At 40.5% G+C, this 23,888-nt stretch overlaps 1 protein-coding gene across 2 annotated transcripts in view; it reads right to left on the reverse strand.

Annotated features, from left to right (window-relative positions):
* Positions 1 to 23,888, reverse strand: part of mybl1 (v-myb avian myeloblastosis viral oncogene homolog-like 1) — a 75,058-nt gene that overhangs the window by 14,360 nt on the left and 36,810 nt on the right. For both annotated transcript variants that reach the window (XM_078216280.1, XM_078216279.1), the window contains 6 exons: positions 17,919 to 18,164; positions 15,587 to 15,961; positions 14,548 to 14,690; positions 9,919 to 10,033; positions 2,504 to 2,620; positions 2,267 to 2,371 (listed from right to left, as the gene is read on the reverse strand). In XM_078216280.1, the coding sequence (XP_078072406.1) occupies positions 2,267 to 2,371; positions 2,504 to 2,620; positions 9,919 to 10,033; positions 14,548 to 14,690; positions 15,587 to 15,961; positions 17,919 to 18,164 (1,101 nt within the window). The remainder of the gene's footprint in view (positions 1 to 2,266; positions 2,372 to 2,503; positions 2,621 to 9,918; positions 10,034 to 14,547; positions 14,691 to 15,586; positions 15,962 to 17,918; positions 18,165 to 23,888) is intronic.

Raw genomic sequence — 23,888 nt, forward strand, 5'->3', positions numbered from 1 at the left:
TCTGTTACCAAGAAGCAACTTAGAATCCTGCCCCATCCATCCCATGGAGGGAGGCGATGGCCTAGTGGTATTATCGTTAGACCATTAATCCAGAAACTCAGCTAATGTTCTGGGGACCCGGGTTCGAATCCCGCCAAGACAAATAGTGGAATTTGAATTAGAAATATATATATGTCTGGAATTAAGAATCTACTCATGATCATGAAACGATTGTCAATTGTCAGAAAAGCCCACCTGGTTCACCAAGATGTTTTAGGGAAGGAAATATGCTGTCTTTACCAGGTCTGGCCTACATGTGATGCCAGAACCATAGCGATGTGGTTGACTCTCAACTGCCCAAGGGCAACTAGGGATGAGCAATAAATGCTGGCCAGCCAGTGACATCCATGTCCCATGAATCAATATTTTTTTAAAAATTGGACAAGCAATTCCAAATCTCTCCTCACCCAATACCACATCCCTGACCCCAAAATCCCTGAGAAGCAGTCTGAGGCTTTTGACCCTATTAAGAAATTTCACCCCTCACAACTGAGGGGTGATTCAAGACTCTTCCACTGCCAAAGCCTCAGAAGAAGCAACGGAATCCTCACTCTCCAACTGGTGGGCAACTCTATCCTATCCTTGAGAGTCGATGGTTAGGAATAGAGGGGTTGTATAAGTAACACGGAATCAAGATTCACAGAATGAAATTGTCACATATCAGGTGAACCTTTAAAAAGGAAAGAGTTATTGATAATTCCATTTGTATGTAGAGGTTGAATGAACAATGGACCTCTAAATAAAGCAGCAATCCATTATGGAATGAATCTAAAGCTACCATAATACCAAATGTGAATAAATGGCTCCAAAAGGAATTTTATTTTAAAGGATAACATTCAACGTCTGGTTTCAATTTTTAAACAAATGCTAAAGTATCATCAATTCTTTCAACAGATAGCTAAAAGGATTTTCCCTGTAATCCTCCAGAGGCTGAGACCTTGATCACAAATATTTCATTTGGATAGCTCTGCTAATTCTAAACACATATTGAAATGAATGCTACTAAAAAATACAATCAAATCAGTTGCAGGAGGAAGTGTGCAGAATTTTTTTTTAAAATTTCATAGTGAACTCCTTCAAACTTAGTTAAATATACTAAGCCGAAGTTGAATTTTTCTGCATTAAATCCAACGCAATCTTCCACTTTACACAGCAAGGTCGCACAATAAAGAAGAAGAAGAATGACCAGTTAATCTGTTTTGATTGCATAATAAAGAATAAATATATGCCAAGCCACTGAGAGAACTTGCTGTTTTTTCAAATAATCTAAGCGTCCTTTATGTCTAAAGAGCAGGCAGCGGGGTCTTCAGTTTTACATCTAAACTGAAAGATTGCACCTCTGACAAAACAGTGTTCCATCAGAAGTGCAACAAAGTTTCAGTTAAATTTATAGAATGGGATTTGAATCCACAACCTTCTGACCGATAAAATATCAACAAGCTAAACTGATACTATTAATGAGACAACATGCCTATTTTTAGTACAGTAACTGCTATATGGTACTGCCAAGTACTGCAAGTCGACTCAAACGGCTCGACATGAACACAGTCCATGGTGCAGTCTGTTAGTGAAACACACTTTTATTGTGCAAGCTGTGGCTGTTGAGTGGACAGTTTGTAGTGGCAGGTTATACCGCTAGCTTGCTGAGTAAATGGATAGTTCCCTACAAGAAGATTGTGAACTGGGAAAGGAAGGAAATTAATAGCCAATGGATAAGTTTACTAGATCTTGTTTTGCTCATCTCTTTGGAGTTCAGGTAAATAATAAAAACAGCAAGGATCCAAGATCAAATCATCTACTTTGTCAAGAAGAAATCATGGGGAAAACTTAAGAATAAAACCAGGAAAGAGGTGATCAGAAAGAGAGCATTTTAAAAGATTTAATTTTCCAGTGATAGAAATAATCTCAGAAAAATTGTAAGCGTGCAATTTTATTAGCTCACAGAGCTTCCCCACTGTAACACATAGTATGAATAGTTGATTTAAATAAAACTATTTATATGATAAGGAAAGTAGTTAAGCAGATATCTGAAAGAAACCACTTCATAAACCAGGTGAAGCAATGATAACTAATATGAAAGTTAAACTTGAGCTAATTGCAATAAGTTGTTTTGCAAATTGTAACAGTTCTCATATCAATTCTCTCTTTAAGGCATGCCAGCGCTTAATTAATTTGCTTCCAAGAATGACTACTTTGCAAAGTTTCCAATATGCATTAATAAACTCACCTGTGCGTCTGAAACAGAGGTCTGTGTGAACTTTTGAGTACCAAGGTCATCCTTGATCCATGTGTCTAAAACAAGAGATTTTCGTACTTTCTTGAAAGGAGCGTGCTGCGATTTGTTAGGGGTGGGGGAAAACAACAGGAGTAAAGATGAATACCATGAATTTGCAAATTAGTCAAAATAGCCATAATCATAAACTATTCAGGCTGCAAGAAGAACTAAGAGAAACTACATTAGCACCTCTTGCTCACAAATTTTGAAGATGGGATCCATTTCTTCTCCAAGTAATATGTCAGTGCCAGTCTCCTTCTTCAAGACCTCTCGAATATCCTCTTCTAAGTGCGCAAGTGACTGTGGCTGGGTAGATAAAGGAGTGATTACATTTTTCTCATTTAAAATTATAGCAGGTGTTTAAACTGTTCAAACGGCTTGGAACTATTATAGTTCAAAATAACTTTAAAACCTCCTTTTGTGTTAAAATGTATTTGTTCCTTTATAAAATATAGTATATGGTATATGATCAAGAATTAATTTTTAATACAAGTCCTCAAAAGGCAAAATATTTTTAAAACATTTGTGACTCCACAGAATTGATAATGTGAAAAGGAGCCAAGTAAAGAAATTGACAGGAAAATAGTTAATAAAATATTAACTTCAGTCCTTGCCAGACTCCATGACCTAGCTATCAGGCCCCAACCTCTCCCAGACAACTGTTTGAGACTGATCTAGATTGTTCAGAACCTTGGTGTCCATTTGGCCTCAAGATGAACTTCTAACCAGAAATCTGCACTATTATTCAGACCATCTCTTTCCACCTCTGTGGCACTGCCCAACTCCACCCCTGCCTCATTTCATCTGCTGCTGAAACCCTCCACCCCATGCCTTTGTTATCTATAGACTTGGCTACTACCACACAATTCTGGTAGCCTCCCAAGTTGCCATACAATGGGAGTCATCTAGAACTCTGCTGACTGTGTCTAAACCTGCACCAAGTTCCCATGCCTACTTACTGACCTACAATCGGCTTCTGGTTAAGCAATGGCCATGCTATTATGCGGTGGGGTCCCCCTGCGGTGGATGCAACAAGCCAGCCAAAGGTCCATTGACTCCTGCGGGGCAAGATCCTGCTGCCAGGCAGGGCTAGAAAATTCCAGCCTATGTGCCAATTAATGCATGTAATATAGGGTGAAATTCAAATGAACAACAGAACATGACCTTGCTGGATTGTGTGCATGCAAAGTGAAGCAAAGAGCTGCAGCAGTGATCCACAAACTATTTTCCAATGTGACCCCACTTTACCTCACTACCACCTTCTCAAAGCCAACTAGAGATGGTCAACAAATGCTCACCTAGCCAGTAGTGTCCACATCCCATGAAAGAATCTATTTTTTAAAATTCTTGCAAATTCACAAGATTCCAAATGCCAGCAACTACAAAACACCAATAAACCTGCATTGACATTCAGTATAATTAAAGTTCACATATTATGGCTTGACATGTATAAAAATATTAAAAAATCTGTTTTTAAAGTACTTGTAAAAATTTTACTATTTGTTATCCTCAAGTTAGGTTTCAAATAAGCTCTCCATAATACCCTGATAAAAGACTCAGTGAAGCCCCTCTCTCCCCCAGTTGCATATTGTAATCAGCCCCCCTCACCCCAGCACACTCAAGCCCTCTTCCCAATAATTTGCGGGATCACAAATGATTGAGAGAATGGCTTTTGAGAGAAGTTGATCTCAGGCAATATCTGCACAGCAACAGAGACAACAAAATGTCAGATTAAAACAGATGACAGAAGTGATAAGCCACACACGATTAAGCATTTAGATGCAGTTAAACAGAAACATTGCTGGGAAAAAAAAAGATAGCCTGAAAGTATAAAGAACAAAACTGCTATTAAAACATTTAAATGCAGTTGATGCGGACAGAGCATTTACCATGCAGTTGTCCAGCTTACAGATAGCAGTGCAAGAACTGTAATAAACTAAATTATTTCATCAAGATGTGTAAATTGAAGAAAGTGTACACCATTGCAGACGATGACGGACTTTTTTTTGGGTGCAATTTCCAAAGACAAATAGAAGATTGGTTTAAAAATTGCCAACATGATGGTAAATTTCAAGCTTGACACAGGTGCACAAGCAAATGTCACTGCCATAAGCCTATATTAGATAAGTAAAGAAAACAGCTAAACAAAACAAAAGTGAAGCTGACTACTTATACAGGTGAAGAAATTGCTGTAGAAGGCAAATGCACACTTAAAGTGAACTATAAAAAGTCTTAAGCACTTCCATTCATAGTGAATAATGACTGTCATCACTGATGATATCCTGATTAAATACACAGTTTTCAGTGGATTGGTTGCCTAAAAGGAGAACACACCATCAAGATTGACGAAAACAATGACATTCAAAATACACCCACTCAGGAGAGTACCGGTAACGTTGATAGACTGACTGAAAGCAGGGTTAAACAGAATGGAGAAACTTCACATCATCAGGAAAACTGAAGAACTAACAAAGTGGGTTAATCCAATTCTAATCATAGAAAAATTAGATCTCTAAGAATTGCAAATCTGTCTGGATATGGGACACTTGCCTTTATTAATCGAGGAACAAATTACAAAAGCAGGGAAGTTATGGAGTTGTATAGAACTTTGAGGTCACAGCTGGAGTATTGTGTGCAGCTCTGGTCGCCACATTATCGGAAGGATGTGATTGCACTGGAGGTGATGCAGAGGAGATTCACCAGGATGCTGCCTGGGATGGAACATTTAAGTTATGAAGAGAGATTGGACAGGCTTGGATTGTTTTTGTTGGAGCAGAGGGGTGACCCGATCGAGGTGTACAGATTATGAGAGAGATGGACGGAATGGATAAGGAGCAGCTGTTCCCCTTAGTTGATGGGTCAGTTACGAGGGGACATAGGTTCAAGGTGAGGAGCAGGAGGTTTGGGGGTGGGGGGGGGATGTGAAGAAAAACATTTATACCCAGAGAGTGGTGACAGTCTGGAATGCACTGCCTAGGAGGGTGGTGGAGGCGGGTTACCTCTCATCCTTTAAAAATTATCTGGATGAGCACTTGGCACATCATAACATTCAGAGCTATGGGCCAAGTGCTGGCAGATGGGATTAGGTGGGAGTTTCTAATGCATCGGTGCGGACTCAATGGGCCAAAAGGCCTCTTCTGCGCTGTATGATTCTATGGATCCAGGAGACCTAAACCAGGCTGTACAGAGTCTTCTTCTGTAGAAGGATCATTCAGATCTGAAATGTTAACTCTGTTTCTCTCCACAGATGCTGCCAGACCCACTGAGGTTATCCAGTATTTACTGTTTTTTGTACAGAATGCATTATCAGTTTCCCACAGTAGAAGAGATCACGTGCAAGTTAGCTGATTCCTTTGGGTGCTCCGATTTCCTCCCACACTCCAAAAGATGTGCAGATTAGGTTGATTGGCCATGCAAAATTGCCCCTTAGTGTCAGGTAAATATGTGGGGTTACACATATGCCCTCGGTGGGATTGTTGTTGGTGCAGGCTTGATGAGCTGAAAGAATCCCTACATTGCAGAAGGAGGCCAATGATTCTATAAATACTATTGAGTCTTGGATGCGAGTTCAGGCTTCCGGCAGGTCAAGCTGGATGAATGCATTTCCTCTCTTTGTACCTTTAACACTATATGGGTGCTACAGGTTTTTACGCTTACCTTTGGTATTAATTCAGCTTCTATGATGTTCCACAGAACACTGAAAGCAGCTGTTTGAAGGGTTAGAGGACGTGGAAACCTATAATGACAATGTGCTGGTCTGGGGAGCCATACGAGAAGAACATGACTACAGACTAAGGCAGGTGCTGGAAGAGCAAGAGAAAGGAACTCCAAGTTGAAGATGGAAAAGTGCAAAGTAGGTCTTTATGAAATCAAGTACTTGGGACATGAGGGACTGAAGCTGGACCACAGTAAAATCGAAGCAATCAGGAACATGGAACTCCCAGAATGTAACAAAGACTTGGAGACGTTTTTGGGAATGGTGACCCATCTTGGGAAATTCATTACAAGAAGCTTTGAGCAGTCCAAAGACAATACTGACCCAGACACCAGAAGTTTGTTGTCAGTCAGCTGGTCAATATATCAGTGGCCACTTCAAAGACCAGACTGGGAGCTGTCCTCTTGCAAAATGCAGTACCAGTGGTGTATTTTTCAAAGGCAATGACTGAAACACAACAGCATTGTGCCCAAATAGAGAAAGAAATGCTTGCAATGGTGTTTGGCCTAGAATGCTTCCACCAGTTTGTCCAAGGTGAAAACATGGAGGTGGAATCATAAGTCTTTGGAACCTATAAGCCCCTGAACACCAAGAATCCAAAGATTACTACTGCATCTGCAGAAGTACCAGGTCAGAGTTAAATACAAACTGGTAAAAGAAATATACATCACAGAAGAGGACGACAAAAAAGCAGAAGCACAGGTTCACATACTGACAAAGAATTTCCCGTGGCTGTAACCAAACTGGAGATCAGAGAAGCAACCAAGGACAATGCTATTCTGAGAAAACTGCAGCAAATTGTGCATACTGGTTATCCCACACATTAAAGCAAAACCCCTTCTGCTGTAAAAGAATACTGGAACTTTTGTGAGGAACCTTATGTAGCAGGAGGGATACTTTTCAAGGGAGAAATTCCTACTACACTAAGGAACGAAATGCTGCAACCGCTACATGAAAGTTACCTCACAGAGAAAGATGCAGGAGAAGAGCTCGAGGTGTAATGTATTGGCCCGGAACAGGAGCACAAACCAGTGAAATAGTGAATGTGTATATAGTGTCCAAAAGTACAGTAAATCACAACAAGAATAACCTCTTCAACCACCCAGTGTTCCAGAGAGGCCCTGGTAGAAAATTGGAGTGGATTTATTCACATTTAACAACAGCGAGTACCTACCAGCAGTAAATTATCACTCAATGCTTTTTTGAGTCTGTACTGCTGAGAAATAATAGTAAGAGCATCACTGTAATAAATCATTTGAAATCAATTTTTGCTTGCCATGGCAAACCTGAAGTGCTTATCTCAGACAACAGTCCACATTTCTCAAGCATCGAGTTTTGTAAATTTACACAGGACTGGGGGTTTTGCCACACAAAGTCCCAAATATCCACAATCCAGCGGAATGATGGACTTATCGTGAAGAAGGTGAGCCAGCCCCTACCTAGCTCTGCTGGACTTCAGGAATACCCCATTAGAGGACATTGGACAATCTCCAGCACAGCTCCTGAGGGGGAGAAGACTAAGAACTAAGCTTCCAATGGCTATTTCCACAGGCAATGAGTTACAGTGTGTCGACCCAGCTCGAACAGAGAGTGCAGAAACAAGATGCCCGACCTCTGTCTGAACTGAATGGGCGGCACGATAGCACAGTGGTTAGCACTGCTGCTTCACAGCTCCAGGGACCTGGATTCGATTCCCAGCTTAGGTCACTGTCTGTGTGGAGTTTGCACATTCTCCTCGTGCCTGCGTGGGTTTCCTCCGGGTGCTCCGGTTTCCTCCCACAGTCCAAAGATGTGCGGGTTAGGTTGATTGGCCATGCTAAATTGCCCCTTAGTGTCTTGAGATGCGTAGGTTAGAGGGATTAGCGGGTAAACATGTAGGGATATGGGGGTAGGGCCTGGGTGGGGTTGTGGTCGGTGCAGACTCGATGGGCCAAATGGCCTCTTTCTGCACTGTAGGGTTTCTATGATTCTATGAACATGGGAGACAGTGGGGATTCAGCAGGAAGGGATCTGGAATCCTGTTGTTGTCACAGGAATCACAGGAGAGCCAAAGTCTTAATAGTGCTGACTCCAAATAGATAACAGTATAGGGGAAACTGGAAATTTCTATGGAAAACAAATAAAACACAACCCTGCTCCAAATCAAAAAGTGCAGCTGAAGATCAAGATCCAGAATTCACCAGTGAAGCAATAAATAACCAGACAAAATCTGAGAGTCCGGAAAACTATCTAAAGGGTGAAAGTGACAGAGCTTGAGAAGGTTCCTTTTCCTTCAAAATCACCTCTGTCGCCCTTCAGAACATCCAGTGGAAGAATTGTGAAAAAGCCAGAGATACGAAGATGAGTAAAAGAAAATACAATGACCAAAATAAAAATGAGAACGAATAGTTAAGAGACTATGGGTGATTCTCTGGCTTCCCAGCTGCGTGTTTCTCGGTGGTGGAAGGTGGCGTGCTGTTTGCTGATCTCGCCGCTGTCAATGGGATTTCCCATTGAAAGCACTCTACACCACTGGGAAACCCGCAGACTGGGGTGCGCTGCCAACAGAATAAGAGAATCCTGCTGGCATGAGCGGTTGGAGAATTCTGGCCTTTGCGTACTTAAATAAGCTATACTCACAGCTTGTTTTGTTCTAACAGAAACAAGTGTTTTTTGTGTTTAAAAAAATGGAAATGTCATGATAATAGCAGAATGCGGTTGTGGGCTTCAGTATTGAATACTAAAGAGTGCACTCTGTATTATGTATGGGGTCACATGACCTGGGGTTGAAGGTCAGACAGCATGTTAGAGATGGTCAGGATCAGGCTTCAGATTCACTACAGATGTGTGTTCAAGCTAAATGTGTTATCAATAAAAATTACTTAAACAGCAATAGTGTCAGTCAGTTTGCATCCTAAAAGCGACATTCCCAACCCTTCCGACACACATTCACTCACAACCCTGAAATTTAGCAACCTCTTTCCCCCATATACTCACTCACAGCAGCCCCTCTTCACAACTACCCCTCAATCACAGCAGTGCCCCCCTTCCTGAACCGATTTCCCCCAACTCATGATCATCTGGCTTGGTGGTAATGGTAGAATGGGGGATATACTGGGTCACAAGGTTACGGATTGTGGCCAAGCCCAATTCCGCTGCTGCTTATGGCCCACTGTCCTTCATAGATGCTCAATCGAGTTGCTAGATCTATTTGAGCCATTTAGCAAGATGGTAGTGCTATACAACATGATGTAGTGGATTCTCACTGTGAAGACGGGACTTCATCTCCAAAAGGACTGTGCGGTGGTCACTCCCACTGATACTGTTATGGACAGCTGCATCTGCGGCAGACAGGTTGGTGAGGATGAGGCATCTTCCTCACAACTCACCCTCCCACCTAGCTTTATGTCATCTACAAATTTGGAAATATTACATTTAGTTCCCTCATCTAAATCATTAATATATAGTAAATAGCTGTGATCCTAGCACTGACCCTGCAGTACCCCACTAGTCATTGCCTGCCATTTGGAAAAAGACCCATTTATTCCTACTGTTTCCTGACTGGCAACTAGTTTTCTATCCATCTCAATACACTACCCCTAATATATGCTTTAATATGTATACAATTACTTTCCAAACTTATTTTGTATGAAGGAGTTTTATGCCGTCATATCTTGACATAGTTGCTAGGCTGATAATGTTTATGCAGCCTTCCATTGAAGGACAGTAGGTATGACTGCAAAATCCAATGGATAGTAATACTCAGCTGTTTACATGAGAATGCTTCATAAAGTGAAATAACAATGGATAACTGAATGGAAGAACAAAAGAAGTGAAAAACCTCAAGACAGACAAAAATGTGCTGAACAGAACTAAGCCAACAAATATTAATCTACAAAACTGCACTTACCACCATTCTTAGAGGCCCATATTTCTTTTCTTGGGCAGCAAGTGCATTCTTAAAAGGGGTAGGTGTTCTTGGTGTGCTGTCTAAAACAGTTCGTCTTATTGTGGGGGTCCTGAATCTACAAGACACAGATTGCAGTGTTAAGTACCAAATAAATGTCATTAGGATGTAAAGAGCAGTTTCTAATCACTTTAATTGTAATACGAGACGACATTTGTTTTTGAAGCGAGGGAGTGGAAACAGAGAAATCAGATTATATACTTGAATGGATTTTACAAATAACTGCTCAACAGCAAAGAAAATTTGATTTGGTCAATTAGATTAATGCTTTGTTTTTTTCTGAAAAAAGCTGAGCATCCCTTTGAATCTCTTGACACCAAGCTAATAAACTTATAAGTTGGCAAAAGTGAGAGCATTCTATGTATAATAAATGATTAATTCAGTCAAGTTCAAGAGTGTCACAAATATATTTATTCAGATACTAGCTTATCTCCCCTAGGAGTTACTCGTGAATAGTTTATTGAAAACAAATAGCTTCTAGATTCAATTTGCTATCTAAATCACTATTATTACATTGATCACTTGCAAATACAAGATAGCTCTATTATTTTATAATCTATCAATATATTGGAAGGAAATATTGAACCTTCCCTCCCAATTTATAATCAAGATAACACTTTGTAACAATAACTTGCATTTATATCACCGTTAATATAGAAAAATGTCCCAAGGCTGTACCAGAGCAGACATGAAGGTATTAAAAATATTGAAGCCAATTTTTTAAAAAAGTGGACACTGAAAGCTGTTTATGGTGACTGTACCATATCATGTGACTTGACAGTATGTAGCTCCAGATGTTCCTGAAACTTAAACGAATACCCAAATACATATGGGCAATCACAGCCACTTGTGAAAAATCACACATTCCTTTGTTAAAGATGGACCACCAACAGAAAGGACCATGAATAATAGAGGAATCAAAACTCAATGGCTGCTAGATGAATAAGAAATGGATCTCATTGATCTTGAATTTTGTGATGGCTCCTCATGGCAACACATTGACTGTCTGGAACTCTCAGGGTGTGAAAAGCCACAAAACAGATGTTTACGAGTATGACACACCACTTCGTTTGGAAAAGGACTTTGGACGTCATAGGTCAGATGAGAAAGGCAGCCATGTTTGTTACCCGCTTTCAAAATACAACAAAATTGTTCAAAAATAGGTATCATCAGAAACACTATCTAACCCAAGAGAACTACACAGCCAAGGTAATACAAAGCTATAGTCTTAAAGTGGGCATTAAACTCCATTGAGTACAGAGTTCCTCATACGTCAAGCTTTTCATTCCTGGGATCATTCTCGTAAACCTCCTCTGGACCCTCCCTGGGCCAACACACCCTTCCTTAGATACGGGGTCCAAAATTGCTCACAATACTCCAAATGTGGTCTCACCAGAGCCTTATAAAGCCTCAGCAGTACATCCCTGCTTTTGTATTGTAGTCCTCTCAAAATGAATGCTAACATTGCATTTGCCTTTTTAACCACCAACTCAACCTGCAAGTTAACCTTAGGAAAATCCTAAACTAGGACTTCCAAGTCCCTTTGCGTTTCTGATTTCTGAACTCTCTCCCCATTTAGAAAATAGTCTGCAACTCTTCCTACCAAAGTGCATAACCTCACACTTCTGCAGCCTCTCCTCCTCCTCCTCAATACTACCTGTCCCTCCACCTATCTTTGTATTATCTGCAAACATAGCCACAATGCCCTCAGTTCCTTTATCTAGATTACTGATACATAAAGAGAAAAGTTGTGGTCCCAACAGTGACCCCTCCGGAACTCTACTAGTCACCGGCTGCCATCCTCTAAAAGGACCCTTTTAATCCCAACTCTCTGCCTTCTGCCAGTCAGCCAATCCTCTATCCACGCTAGTACTATGGCCCTCTAACACCATGGGCTCTTATCTTACTCAGCAACCTCCTGTGCAGCACCTGGGCAAAGGCCTTCCAGAAATCAAAGTGGATAACATCCACTGGCTCTCCTTTGTCTAACCTGCTCGTTACCTCCTCAAAAGAATGCCAACATGTTTGTCAGGGATGACCTCCCTTCGATGAAACTATGCTGACTTTGCCGTATTTCACCATGTACTTCCAAGTATTCCAAAATCTCATCCTTAATAATGGACTCTAAAGTCTTACCAATGACTGAGGTCAGGCTAATCCAGCTATTACTATTGCTAGTAAATCTGACAACTAATAAAGCCTTACAATTACTAATAAATTACATGAGTTTCGAAGAGAAACAAGCAAAGTATTCATCAGTAAATCACTTATGTTTTCTTCCATGAAGACATGTGCAAGTATTTGTTTAGTTTCTCTGCCATTTCCTTATTCCCCATTATAAATTCTCTTGTCTCTTCCTGTAATGAGGGCACATTTGTCTATGTCAATAATCTTTTCCTTTTTACATACCTATAGAAGCTTTTCCAGTCAGTTTCATGTTTCTTGCTAATTTACTTTCATACTATATTTTCTCTATCAGTTTCTTGATTCTCCTTTGTTGAATTCTAAAATGCACCCAATCTTCAACTCATTACTTTGTTTTGGCAATTTTATAAGCCTCATCCTTTAATCTAATGCAATCCTTTACATCTTGTTAGCATGGATAGATAGCCTTCCCTGCTGGGTTTTTCTGCCTCTAAAGGAATGTAAATTTGTTCTAAACCATGTACTTTTTAAAAAACTTTTTAAATGCTCACCATTGTCTGTCGACCATCATATTTTTTAATGTTGTTTCCCAATCTACCACAGCCAACTTGCTCTTTATATCTTCATAGCTTGTTTTGTTTAGATTTAAGACCCTAGTTTTGAATTGAACCACATCACTTTCAAACTATAAGTGGATTTAAGTCCCTCATTAATACTGTATTACCCATGTTACATGAACTTTTAATTTTCTGATATATTAAATGCCTTCCATTACCACTATTTGGTGGTCTCTAAGCAATTCCTACTAATGTTTACTGTCCCTTGCTGTTTCTTAGCTCCACCTAAACTGATTCCACATCTTCTGATCTGAGATCCTCTCTCACTAATGTACCGATGACCTATTTTATTAACAACACTATCACACCTCTCCCTTCTGGTCAATCCTTCCTAAACATCAAATAACTTGAACATTCAGTTCTCAACCTTGGTCACCTGCAGCCATATCTTTGTAATGGCAATTAGGTCATAGTGTTAACTTCCACTTGTGCTGTCAATTCATCTACCTTATTGCGAATGCTATGTGCATTCATATAGCGTGTCCTCAACTCTGTATTTTCGCAACCTCTAGTCTTATCTGTGAGCGCACACTTATGCTCTGTTCCTTCCTGCCACACACTGACCAACATTTCCTCTTGGCAAAAGTATCAAAAAGTAAAGAACTTGAAGTTGGGGGAAGAATAGGTAGGTGGGGTTACCTTTGTTTGGTAAATCAGCAATTACTTATTGCAATTTATGAGCCATCAGCTATTTTTATTCTAGCATTTTTCTGTCCTGTTCCACTTCCTTTTTTTCCTTGTGTACCCTTCTGTATGATACATAAAGTGCATTTCCTCTGATAATTGGGTTGCGTAGGCAATTCTATTTAAGTGTTTGGCTGCTTTAAATTTTTTTTGAACGCCCGCTAGAGGGAACACCGCACATAAGAAAGACATTCTTGATCTGAAATGCCTGGTCGGTTATGTCTATATGCAGTCAGGGATATCTTTAAGTGATGCCTGCTCTCGGAGCCTCCAATTTAGCCCATGCATTTTTATCCTTCTGTCCATATCAAAACAAAGGTACTCCTATTGAGTATTCCATGACTACAGTCCATAGAACAGAGCTATGTAGAGGCAGTAGCAAAATTTCTGACTCAAGACGTCCTAAGAGATCACTATTTAACCTTCAATAATAGCACACAAAATGGTTCTTCAGTATTGCATCCACCTCAGGGATAGCTTGCAGCAACCCTTACTACTATTGATAGATTGGTGATCATTATTTATAGCGGGAAAGCAGGGATGGGGAGGAAAATGAGGCACAAGGCAAATCTTTGTTTAAATGTGACTCTAGTCAGCTTATGACAGTTCTTAATGGAATTGGTGATTTTTTTGTTTTAAATGGGAGGGGAATGCAGGTATTTTCCTGTGGCAAATTTGAGGCATAGGTTTGAAGAATATATTTAATTCTGTTGACTGTCCCAAATCCATTTCAAAACAGGTACTGATTCAGAAAAGAAGCCAGCCTCTTATCTTCTGCGGGCGCAGCGCAGAAGTAAACAAAGAAAAAGTTTAATTGCAAAAATTAAAATTGTGATCTGAATTTTTGGACCCACTTGCCAGAAACACGAAACAACCCTGGGCAAAGGTGGGTCAATGAACCATCCGAGCTATTCCAATCCAAAGCTCTTTACAGAACCATATTATAACAACAAGCTCCTTGAATATTATGAATGCATTCTAAATATTGTATGGTTAGTAATCTGAAGACTGCATATCGTGAATGTAAGACTTCGTAAAAGGTGGTTTGATGTAGAGATGGGAAAAAGCAAAATCTTTCCAAATAGTAATTGTCTATCAGGAGGCGGGAAGACCTATAACTACTCACCCTGCATTTTCTTTTTGAACTCTAGGCGTTTGGTCTTTCCGTAACGGAGTTGTGACCAGAACTTTTTGTCCACAGACTGGAGTTGAAGTAAGTGCTGGATTATCAAGGTTCAGATGATCATTGCCAGTGCAGATATTAAAAAACTGGAGTTTCGGGGCAGGAAAAAAATAAAAAGATTTAATTCTCAAGTTCTGAGATTTTCAAATGTTTACAAACAACTGCAATTATGACAAAAATAAAACAGATTGCTGGAAGTACCCAGTAAGTGTGTCAGCATCTGTAAAAGACAGGTTATCATCTAGTTAAAAAATTTCACCACAACCGTTTCCAACATAGGGTGAACACCTGAAATGTTAACTAACTTGTACTTGCCACATGTTGACACACGTGCTGTGGTTATTTCCAGAAATTTTGTTTCAATTACAATAAAACCATCTTTGAATAAGGATACCTAGTTTATCAGCTTCTTGAAATATCATTGTCAAAAGCCACAAACTCATTTCCATTTTAAGCTTCTGCCCTATAATATTCATCTAACTCATTTTGAATGATTCTAAAGATCAAACGTTTATTGCATTAGATAGCAACCTATTCATAAATTAACTATGTATTTTTTCGTACTTACTTGGCTAATCTTTTCCCAATTGTGAAGCAATAGTGTACAATTTTTAAATAAAAGCAAAATATCACAAAATCAAAAACAAAAAATGCTGGATTAATTCAGTAGGTCTGGCAGCACAGAAACAGTCAACGTTTTGAGTCCATTGCCCCTTCTAAAAATCTGTTAACTGTGTTTCCCTCTCCACAGATGCTGCCAGACCAGCTGAATTAATCCAGCATTTCTGCTTTTATTGTGCAATTCTTAGTTGTTTAAAAAGTCAGTTAAACCTAATTTAAATATGCTACACTTACTTTTTCTGTACTAAACTAAACCATGTCTAAACAAAATTTGAATAATGCTAAAAACTAAAACTAAAAGGATTTTAAATATAAACAGTGATGTCTACTCTACTTATTACATTAGCTATGAGAGTTCTACCTGAGAAGGAGAAAAGGGCAGTGCTTTTACTGGAGTACTTTTTGGGCTCGTTGTGCTGTTGTCCATGAAGGAAATGCTGTTACAGTCACTGGATGGGGACGGGCCAAGCCGAAGTCTCCTCTTCCTCCTCAAAATAGTTGGTGGTGTACTGAACTTGGCAACAATAGGGGACGTTATAGGAATGAGTTCACCCTGCCCGCTGCTGTTACTGCAAGTACTTCTGCTCAGATCTGAAATGGCATGGCCATCAAAGCGATAACCTATTCCACCTCTGCGCTGCAAACGTTCAAATTTAGCCGGAGTCTGTTTAGCAGATGCCTTTTCATTGACTTCAGAGAAGTCAAAGTTAGTTAGCTCATTCCACACTACAGAATCCTGAGAAAAAGGAAAAATCTAGTTACACTCAAAACTATAAAATCTATAACAAAAGGTTTCATTTTAATTCACATTTAGAATCAGCAGTATGGCCATCAAATAACGGTGCAGGATATACGACCTTTTTTTAAAGTTAGCATTCTTAAACAAACTTTCTAGATCATGCAAGTCCCTTTATTGGTGGATAAGAAATAGAGAGAAGAAAGGTTGTTGCAATTTGAATACAAGTAGATTGATGTCATCATATTCTATTGTTATGGTTACAGTAGTTGTTTAGTTCTACATTATTGAAGATGTGGTCTGTTGGTGATAAATATCCAAATTCAGAATCTTCAGGTTCCACATACAATTGATTACACACAATAAAACCTTTGAAGAAAAATAAAAGCATAAGTAAGCAAGTATTTAAGTTTTTAAAAATATATCAAATTAACTACAGTTTAATTTATAAGTTACACATTTATTCGAAATTGCCATAATAGCCAGTTTACTTACTTTTTAAAATTAAAAATGCGTGCCTCTCTCTCACTATCATTAATTCAATGGGTATTTCAGGTTCTCTCATACTTTTGTTAGATTAGGGTTAATTTCAAGTATTTCAGCATTAAATCCAGTGGGGGAGGGAGGGGAAGGACCACAAGAGAAACAGTTGCCCAGATGATTGAATTTCTCAGGTTGCTCTCAATTGCATGCGGCAAGCAAACTGACAGCACTAAAATTGTTTCCTGTAAGCTGCTCAGCAATTAGGAGTGGGAAATCACGCACTGCTGCAGGGTCTTAAGATTTTGCAGCAGCTTAAAGGGAGATGACATTTTGTGCTAGACCAGTGAAGCAACACTGCAGAAAGATGTGTGGAATAAAGAAGGATTCTAGAGATGGTAGTTGAGAAAATTCATTAGAGGAAAATGAACTCATCTCAGGGCGGCACGGTAGCACAGTGGCTAGCACTGCTGCTTCACAGCTCCAGGGTCCCGGGTTCGATTCCCGGCTTGGGTCACTGTCTGTGTGGAGTTTGCACATTCTCCTCGTGTCTGCGTGGGTTTCCTCCGGGTGCTCCGGTTTCCTCCCACAGTCCAAAGATGTGCGTGTTAGGTTGATTGGCCAGGTTTAAAAAATTGCCCCTTAGAGTCCTGGGATGCGTAGGTTAGAGGGATTAGTGGATAAAATATGTGGGGGTAGGGCCTGGGTGGGATTGTGGTCGGTGCAGACTCGATGGGCCGAATGGCCTCCTTCTGCACTGTAGGGTTTCTATGATTTCTATGATCTCCTTCTGGGTGTAAACAGATAACGGCACATGGGAATGCAAGCAGAATTTTCTTCATGACTTGGGCGCTGTGCAGTGAGAAATGTAACTATCTCACCAAGAGTACTACAGCAAATTCCCTTTCACAATTTATTATCTCTGCACAGCCTTGCAGGTCCCTACCTGTAATCAACTCCTTCTAGTTTTCCATTAGTTAGAAGGGAAGTTTTCACTGCATCTCTTTCCTTCTTCATTCAAAAGCTCCTGCCCTCAAAAAATACCTTGCCTTGGTCACACTTGTAGCTTCTTCCTGTCATCCTCTATACTCAGAGGAGCTGGCTCACTAAAGCAGAAGATTGAAACCCCTTGCCTAGGGCACAAAATAATCCATGTCCATTCTTGTTTCTAAAGAAGCTTGCACACAACAACCAGCGTAAGAGGTCCTATCACTTTGAAAAATCTCACTCCTCCTGAAGAGATTGACATAATACGAAGGCAGCATTGGCAATTTAAGGTGAAGTGGGGCTGCCATTTTACTGCAAATAAACTACAAATCTACAGAGGGAATCAAAAATCTTTCACTAAAGCTAGAGTCTATGCATAATACACATGGAAGAAGTATTAAAAGTGCACAAACCATTGCCAAGTACCATTATTAGGTAACCAAATGAATTTAGTGTTACTACATTTAATTATAGGAGAGGACAAACTTACTGCTTCAATTAGTTCAAATGTCTTAGCAAAATCAGGAATTGAATGTAGTGTATTGAGGGCTGAATTCTCCTCTTGTGCAAGAAAACGGTTGAGGGATGCCTGCTGTAAAGGTGTGCTTGTTCCCTGGAGCTGCTCCTTGGTAGAAGTTTCAGTTGCTTTATCCTCCAGGCTACTCAAGGTACTGGATAAACTTTCATCACCAAAAAAACTTCTTGACCAGCATGTAAAGTCAGTAGCATCTTGTGACTAAACAAAACAATTAAACAAAAATAAGCTTATTCTAAAATCATTTGTTTTACAATAAAGTTATTTTTACAAAGAATTAATTTTAAGATATCGTAGGAGCAATTATTTGATCCACTATGGTCAAAACCACAAAATAGTGTTCCATCAAGACAAAATTAATTCACATGGAGAATATCCATATCCAATTGAACACAAAAATGTTTTAGCTCCTGAACAGCTGCCTCCATGACATTTAAAATATGCTCAGTTTGTCAAAACATAAAATGGTTTTGGTGTATGTTCAATATTTGTAGAGGTATGTCTTAAAGTTAAGACCACAAGAGCACAGGAGTTCTCCATAATGTAATTAAAATTTTAAAGACTCATATTTCTTAACTGAAATTCTAACTATGTAATATGGTTTAGAAGGTTTCAATTTCCTCAGCCTGAATTGGAAACTAAAGTGTGAAACTCTGCACACATTTGCAAAACATGTTTCATAACAAATCTCCAAATGCAGCTACTAAATTTGCTAGATAAATCACCCTAAATGTTTGCAAAAGTTCTGAAACATTCTGTCACTAGTACAAGACTAGTGTTAGACTCCTTAAACAGCTGTGTAAACCAGCTTTGCCAAGGATGTAATTGCTAATAGCAGTTTTCCTGGAGTCATCTTTAGTTCAATGAATGTGTGAAACATACAACACTTGACAAATACAACATTCAGTTTCACGTTCAAATTACAATCTGAAGGCAGGTGCTTTAAGTGCTTACTTATCCAACTAGCAAAATTCAGAGTTAGTTGCTAAAGGAAAGCAAAACACCAACAGTAGCAAGTTCAATCTTACCCAAAGATTTGACTATCCAATTATTTATGTCCAAAATGAAAATTTGACACTTTTCTCCCCATTGGACTAATTAATTCAGGGTTTTAATCATACAATTGGTTAAAAGATCTTTACCACTGGTACCAAACAGCATGTGACTATGACAAAGGTAAAATAGTCTTCCTCATCCTTCACTGTTTGCCTGCAACCGTTAACATAGTTGACCACACCATACTTCTCCCATGCCACTCCACCATCCCCCAGCGGATTGGGACTGTAGTTGCCTGGTTCCATTCCTATCTAATTGTAGACAGAATATCATCTGCAATATCTTGTCTTCCCACTCTCACACTAGTAGCTCTGGTGTCCCCAGAGGATCAATATCCCCCCGGGCCAGTTTTGTTTTTAACCTACATGTTGCTCCTCAGCAACTATATCTGTAAAAACAAGTTTTCACACATGCGTTGGCGATATCCATTTCTACTTCGCTACCTCCACTGTGGCTAATTTATCACAATTTCCCCAACATCCATTACTAGACGAGCAGAAATTTCCTCCAATTAAATATTGGGTGGCACGGTAGCACAGTGGTTAGCACTGCTGCTTCACAGCTCCAGGGACCTGGGTTCGATTCCCGGCTTGGGTCACTGTCTGTGTGGAGTTTGCACATTCTCCTCGTGTCTGCGTGGGTTTCCTCCGGGTGCTCCGGTTTCCTCCCACAGTCCAAAGATGTGCGGTTTAGGTTGATTGGCCATGCTAAAAATTGCCCTTAGTGTCCTGAGATGCGTAGGTTAGAGGGATTAGTGGGTAAATGTGTAGGGATATGGGGGTAGGGCCTGGGTGAGATTGTGGTCGGTGCAGACTCGATGGGCTGAATGGCCTCTCTGTACTGTAGGGATTCTATGATTTCTATGATTGGGAAGACCAAAGCCATCGTCTTTAGTCCCCACCACAAACTCCATTCCCTAGCCACTGATTCCTTTATCTGGCAATCCAGAGGCTGATTTGATATCATAACTGACCCCAAGGTGAGCTTCATAAGAACAGACGTAAGGAATAGAAGCAAAAGGCCATCAGATCTCTCAAACTTGCTCCGCCATTCAATAAGATCTTGATTGATCGGATTTTGGCTTGAACCCCACTTACCTGCCTGCCCCCCCATAATGCACAACTCCTTTGCTTTGAATATATGTTCCAATCACATATGCACACCATCATGAAGACCACCTCTTTCCACCTCCATAAGTGCCCGTCTCCATCTTGGGGCTGCTCACTGCTGCTGAAACCCTCCCCTGCTTAGTTTTCATTAACTATTCCCACGCACTAATTTGATGTTCTATACTCCATCAACCGGAGGTCATTCAAAACTCTGCTGCCAGTGGCCTTGTATCCTATTGACTTATCAACCCTGTGTTTGCTGACTTACAATGGCTCCCAATCAAGCAATGCTTTGCTTTTAAAATTGTCATTGTTTTCAAATTCTTCCATGGGTTCACCTCTGCCTATGACTGTAATTGCTCTAATACCTCCTTTATCAGTTTTTAGCCAAACTAGTATCGCAACAACCACCTTTCACCGAGTTTGGTAGCATCTGCCTCTAGGTTTAGATGTTTTTGTCAGAGGGCCCCACCCCTCCTCATATTACATTTTTAATATTTATGTGTCTATAGAAGACTCTTGGATTACCTTTTACATTAGCTGCCAGTCTCCTTACTTCTCGCAATTCCCCTCTGAACATCCTATATTCAGCCTGGTTCTTAGTTGTATTATCTACTTACATCTGTCATATGCACCTTTTCTCCGGTTCATTTTACTATTTTGACATTCAGGGAGCCCTAGCTTTGGTTGCCCTTCTAGCCTCGAGGAAATGTACCTGTCTGTATCCGAACTATCCCTTTCGCAAAGGCAACACATTAAGTCCTGCTTACCAAAGTTTACTGCATTTTAAATTATTTATTTAAACAGCCAATGTTACACATCTCACGTAGGGCAACTATTATGAAAGGTGTTCACCGTGGTCATGTCTGTCTTCACTGCCCTCCAGCATTCAGATCCAGATCCATAGAGCAGGACTGACTTTACCGTTGTAGAGTCTGATTTTGGCCTTAAGACTGTATTGTTAGGATTTCCTGATGTATTAAAAGAGGGTCCACTGAATTCCCTCGAGATGGTCCGATGTTGTTTGACACATGATCCAGTCGATGGTGATGAGAAACAGAATAGGAGAGAGGATGCAGCCCTGCTGCACTCCGGGCTTCACTTGTCCAGGAGTGTGGTAGCTCACATTCTCACGAGGAACCCACGCAGCATGGAGAGCATTCAATGCAAGTTACTCTAAAGGTTACTACCGCACTGAATGGCAGCGGATCCTTCCAGTGCTCCATTGGGGACCTTTACAGAACCACACAAGGGAGATGACAGATGTCTCTTTCAGCAAAGCTCACCATTACTTGCAGTTCCACATGGATGAAGCAAACCAGACTACCAGAGCTTGGGGATTTTCTATGATCTCAGGTTTTCAACAACTGTAGGGTGCCATCGACAGCACACATGGCCTTGAGCGCTCCCCGGCAGCCTTGAAGATTCATTAATAGAAAATGATTTCACTTTCCAACGCATTTGTGATCACAGAAAGCAGATCTAACATGTCAGCACAGCTTTCACATTTTGAGTCAATCCCAGGTGCCAGAGATATTTGAGTGGCCTTGGGGATGGCTCCTCGGCGATAAGTGGCTCATACCACCCATTCATCAGCTACAGAGTGCAATTAAGAGATAAAATGCTGCACATTCTGTCACAAGGTCCTTAATAGAGCAAACTACTGGCCACTTAAAGACACGTTTGCAACGTTTGGAACGGTCAGGCAGAGTTCTGAACACGCACGACAGAGTGTCACACATCACTGTTGTTTGCTGTGCCTTGCACAACCTAGCGCTATAAAGCTGGGGGGGTGGGTGATGTCTTGCCAGAGGGAGACATTGAGGAGCTAGATGTCTCCATGGATGATGACTCGGAGGTCGTCAAGGATTCAGACCAGACACATGAGAAATGTCATTGCATGGGCACAATGTGGCATACATGCCTGTGACAACGTCATAGTTACAAGATTTCAAGGGAAATAAGGCGAAGGGAAGTTTTCAGAATCAATGTTGTCTTCAGGCTTTGATACAGGGGAACAACAAAATCTTAATTTTCAGCATCACCACATCAGGAAAGCTCCTCAATCTCAATGATCATGGAAGCAGTACAAGTCACCTTCAGCACTAATAACAGGGTCATCCTTGGAAGACACAGTAGCCATGGGAACCATATGGTCACTGTGGAATATGACTAGCACTTCACTATGCACCTCCTTAAAACATCTACACAGTGCAGTCCTTTCAACCAAGCACGTCAGCACGTATAGCAACCTTCAAGCAGCTGAAACGCAATTGCACAAATGCCAGTATGACAACAGCTTAGCAAGGCAGCACTAACAGGAAAAACATTAGTCAATAGTTAGCACTTGACTGTCCCAAAGGGGAGCAACATCTCTCATGGATGAATAATGCAGAGGCTTCATCTTGCTACTGAGCCTCAATATGCCATTGGACATCAGGACAAAGTGAACTGTTACTCTACAACATGCGCTCAAAGCTGCGAGTTATGTTGGCATTGTCCTCAGAGTGACTCAGCGGAATAGTTGTTTGATTATTTAAAAACTCACAAACCTGCAGTTCAGAAGCCTGCCAAGTCTACGTCCTGCAGTGCCTTGGCATTTGGGAGAGATGTGACCCAGTCAGTGTTGACACAGCAGTCAATGACAACTTTTTGCCTTCATAAATCCTGCTGAGGACTCAGGAGATGTGCCAAAGCATTGTAGTTCTCAACATTTTCCATCTCACAAAGGCCAGTGCTTTCTTTCCAAGTCAATGAGTACTCAGTCATACAATAAATTCCACGTTGAGTTGAGTACTGTGCCTTTACTGAAGGATCCTGTACAGCATCACTAGGAAGCTTTTCAGGAGCAAAGTAAGATCCTCACAGGGAATTAGACAGCTTCATCAGAATGAGCACACACCTCTGACATCACAGATGCCTCTGAAATGTCTGCCTCTAGTAGACTTTTCAATGTCACCAAGTGGAAACAATTTCCATCGTTCAGCATCATGTATGGAGTGGGAACTAAAAATGAAAAATGTTCAGCCTTAAAAGCAGATATGAAAATACGCTGCATGGAGGAATGGAAGTCTACGGTGCTCGAAGATGAATACTACTTTTCTCAAAATCTCACTGCCATAAAATAAACACCATCACAAAAGTGCATGTCAGAAAAAATTCTATCGTTCACCACACAACATATTTGTTACATTTACAAACTACAGACATCAGTGCGACAGCATCAGGGTAATCACTACCACTGATGAGCAATTCTCCTGAGACCAAATATTACCTGCCTGAGATACAAGGCCTTTGTTCACGTTGCAGGTATGAAAATAAAGACTAACCAATGTGATGAGATTGAGTGAGAGTTAATGCAACTGAGATGTCCAGTGGGAGCATTTTGAGTACATATTTTTGTCCCTTGAATGAATGTGGGATCTTGCATCACATTGAATATCCTGAGACTTGGAGTGCTAAATGCAGACTATATTTACAATAGTACGGATAATATACACAGTGAATGAACATCCGTGTCACCATTGTGCACTCAAAATTTTGTTCCCTGCTGCTACATCTAGGTCATGATGTGGAGATGCCGGCGTTAGACTTCTTTCTGTGTTTACCCCAGTCCAACACCACCAGGTTAAAGTCCAACAGGTTTATTTGGTAGCAAAGGCCACTAGCTTTCGGAACAGGCTGTTCCTTCGTCAGGAGGGTGTCCAGGCATTGGGTTCATGTCACACTATCTGTAACCCCCACAACCTGCCTGGATGTA

The sequence above is a fragment of the Mustelus asterias genome, chromosome 7 (assembly GCF_964213995.1).
Source record: "Mustelus asterias chromosome 7, sMusAst1.hap1.1, whole genome shotgun sequence".
Taxonomy (NCBI): Eukaryota; Metazoa; Chordata; class Chondrichthyes; order Carcharhiniformes; family Triakidae; genus Mustelus; species Mustelus asterias.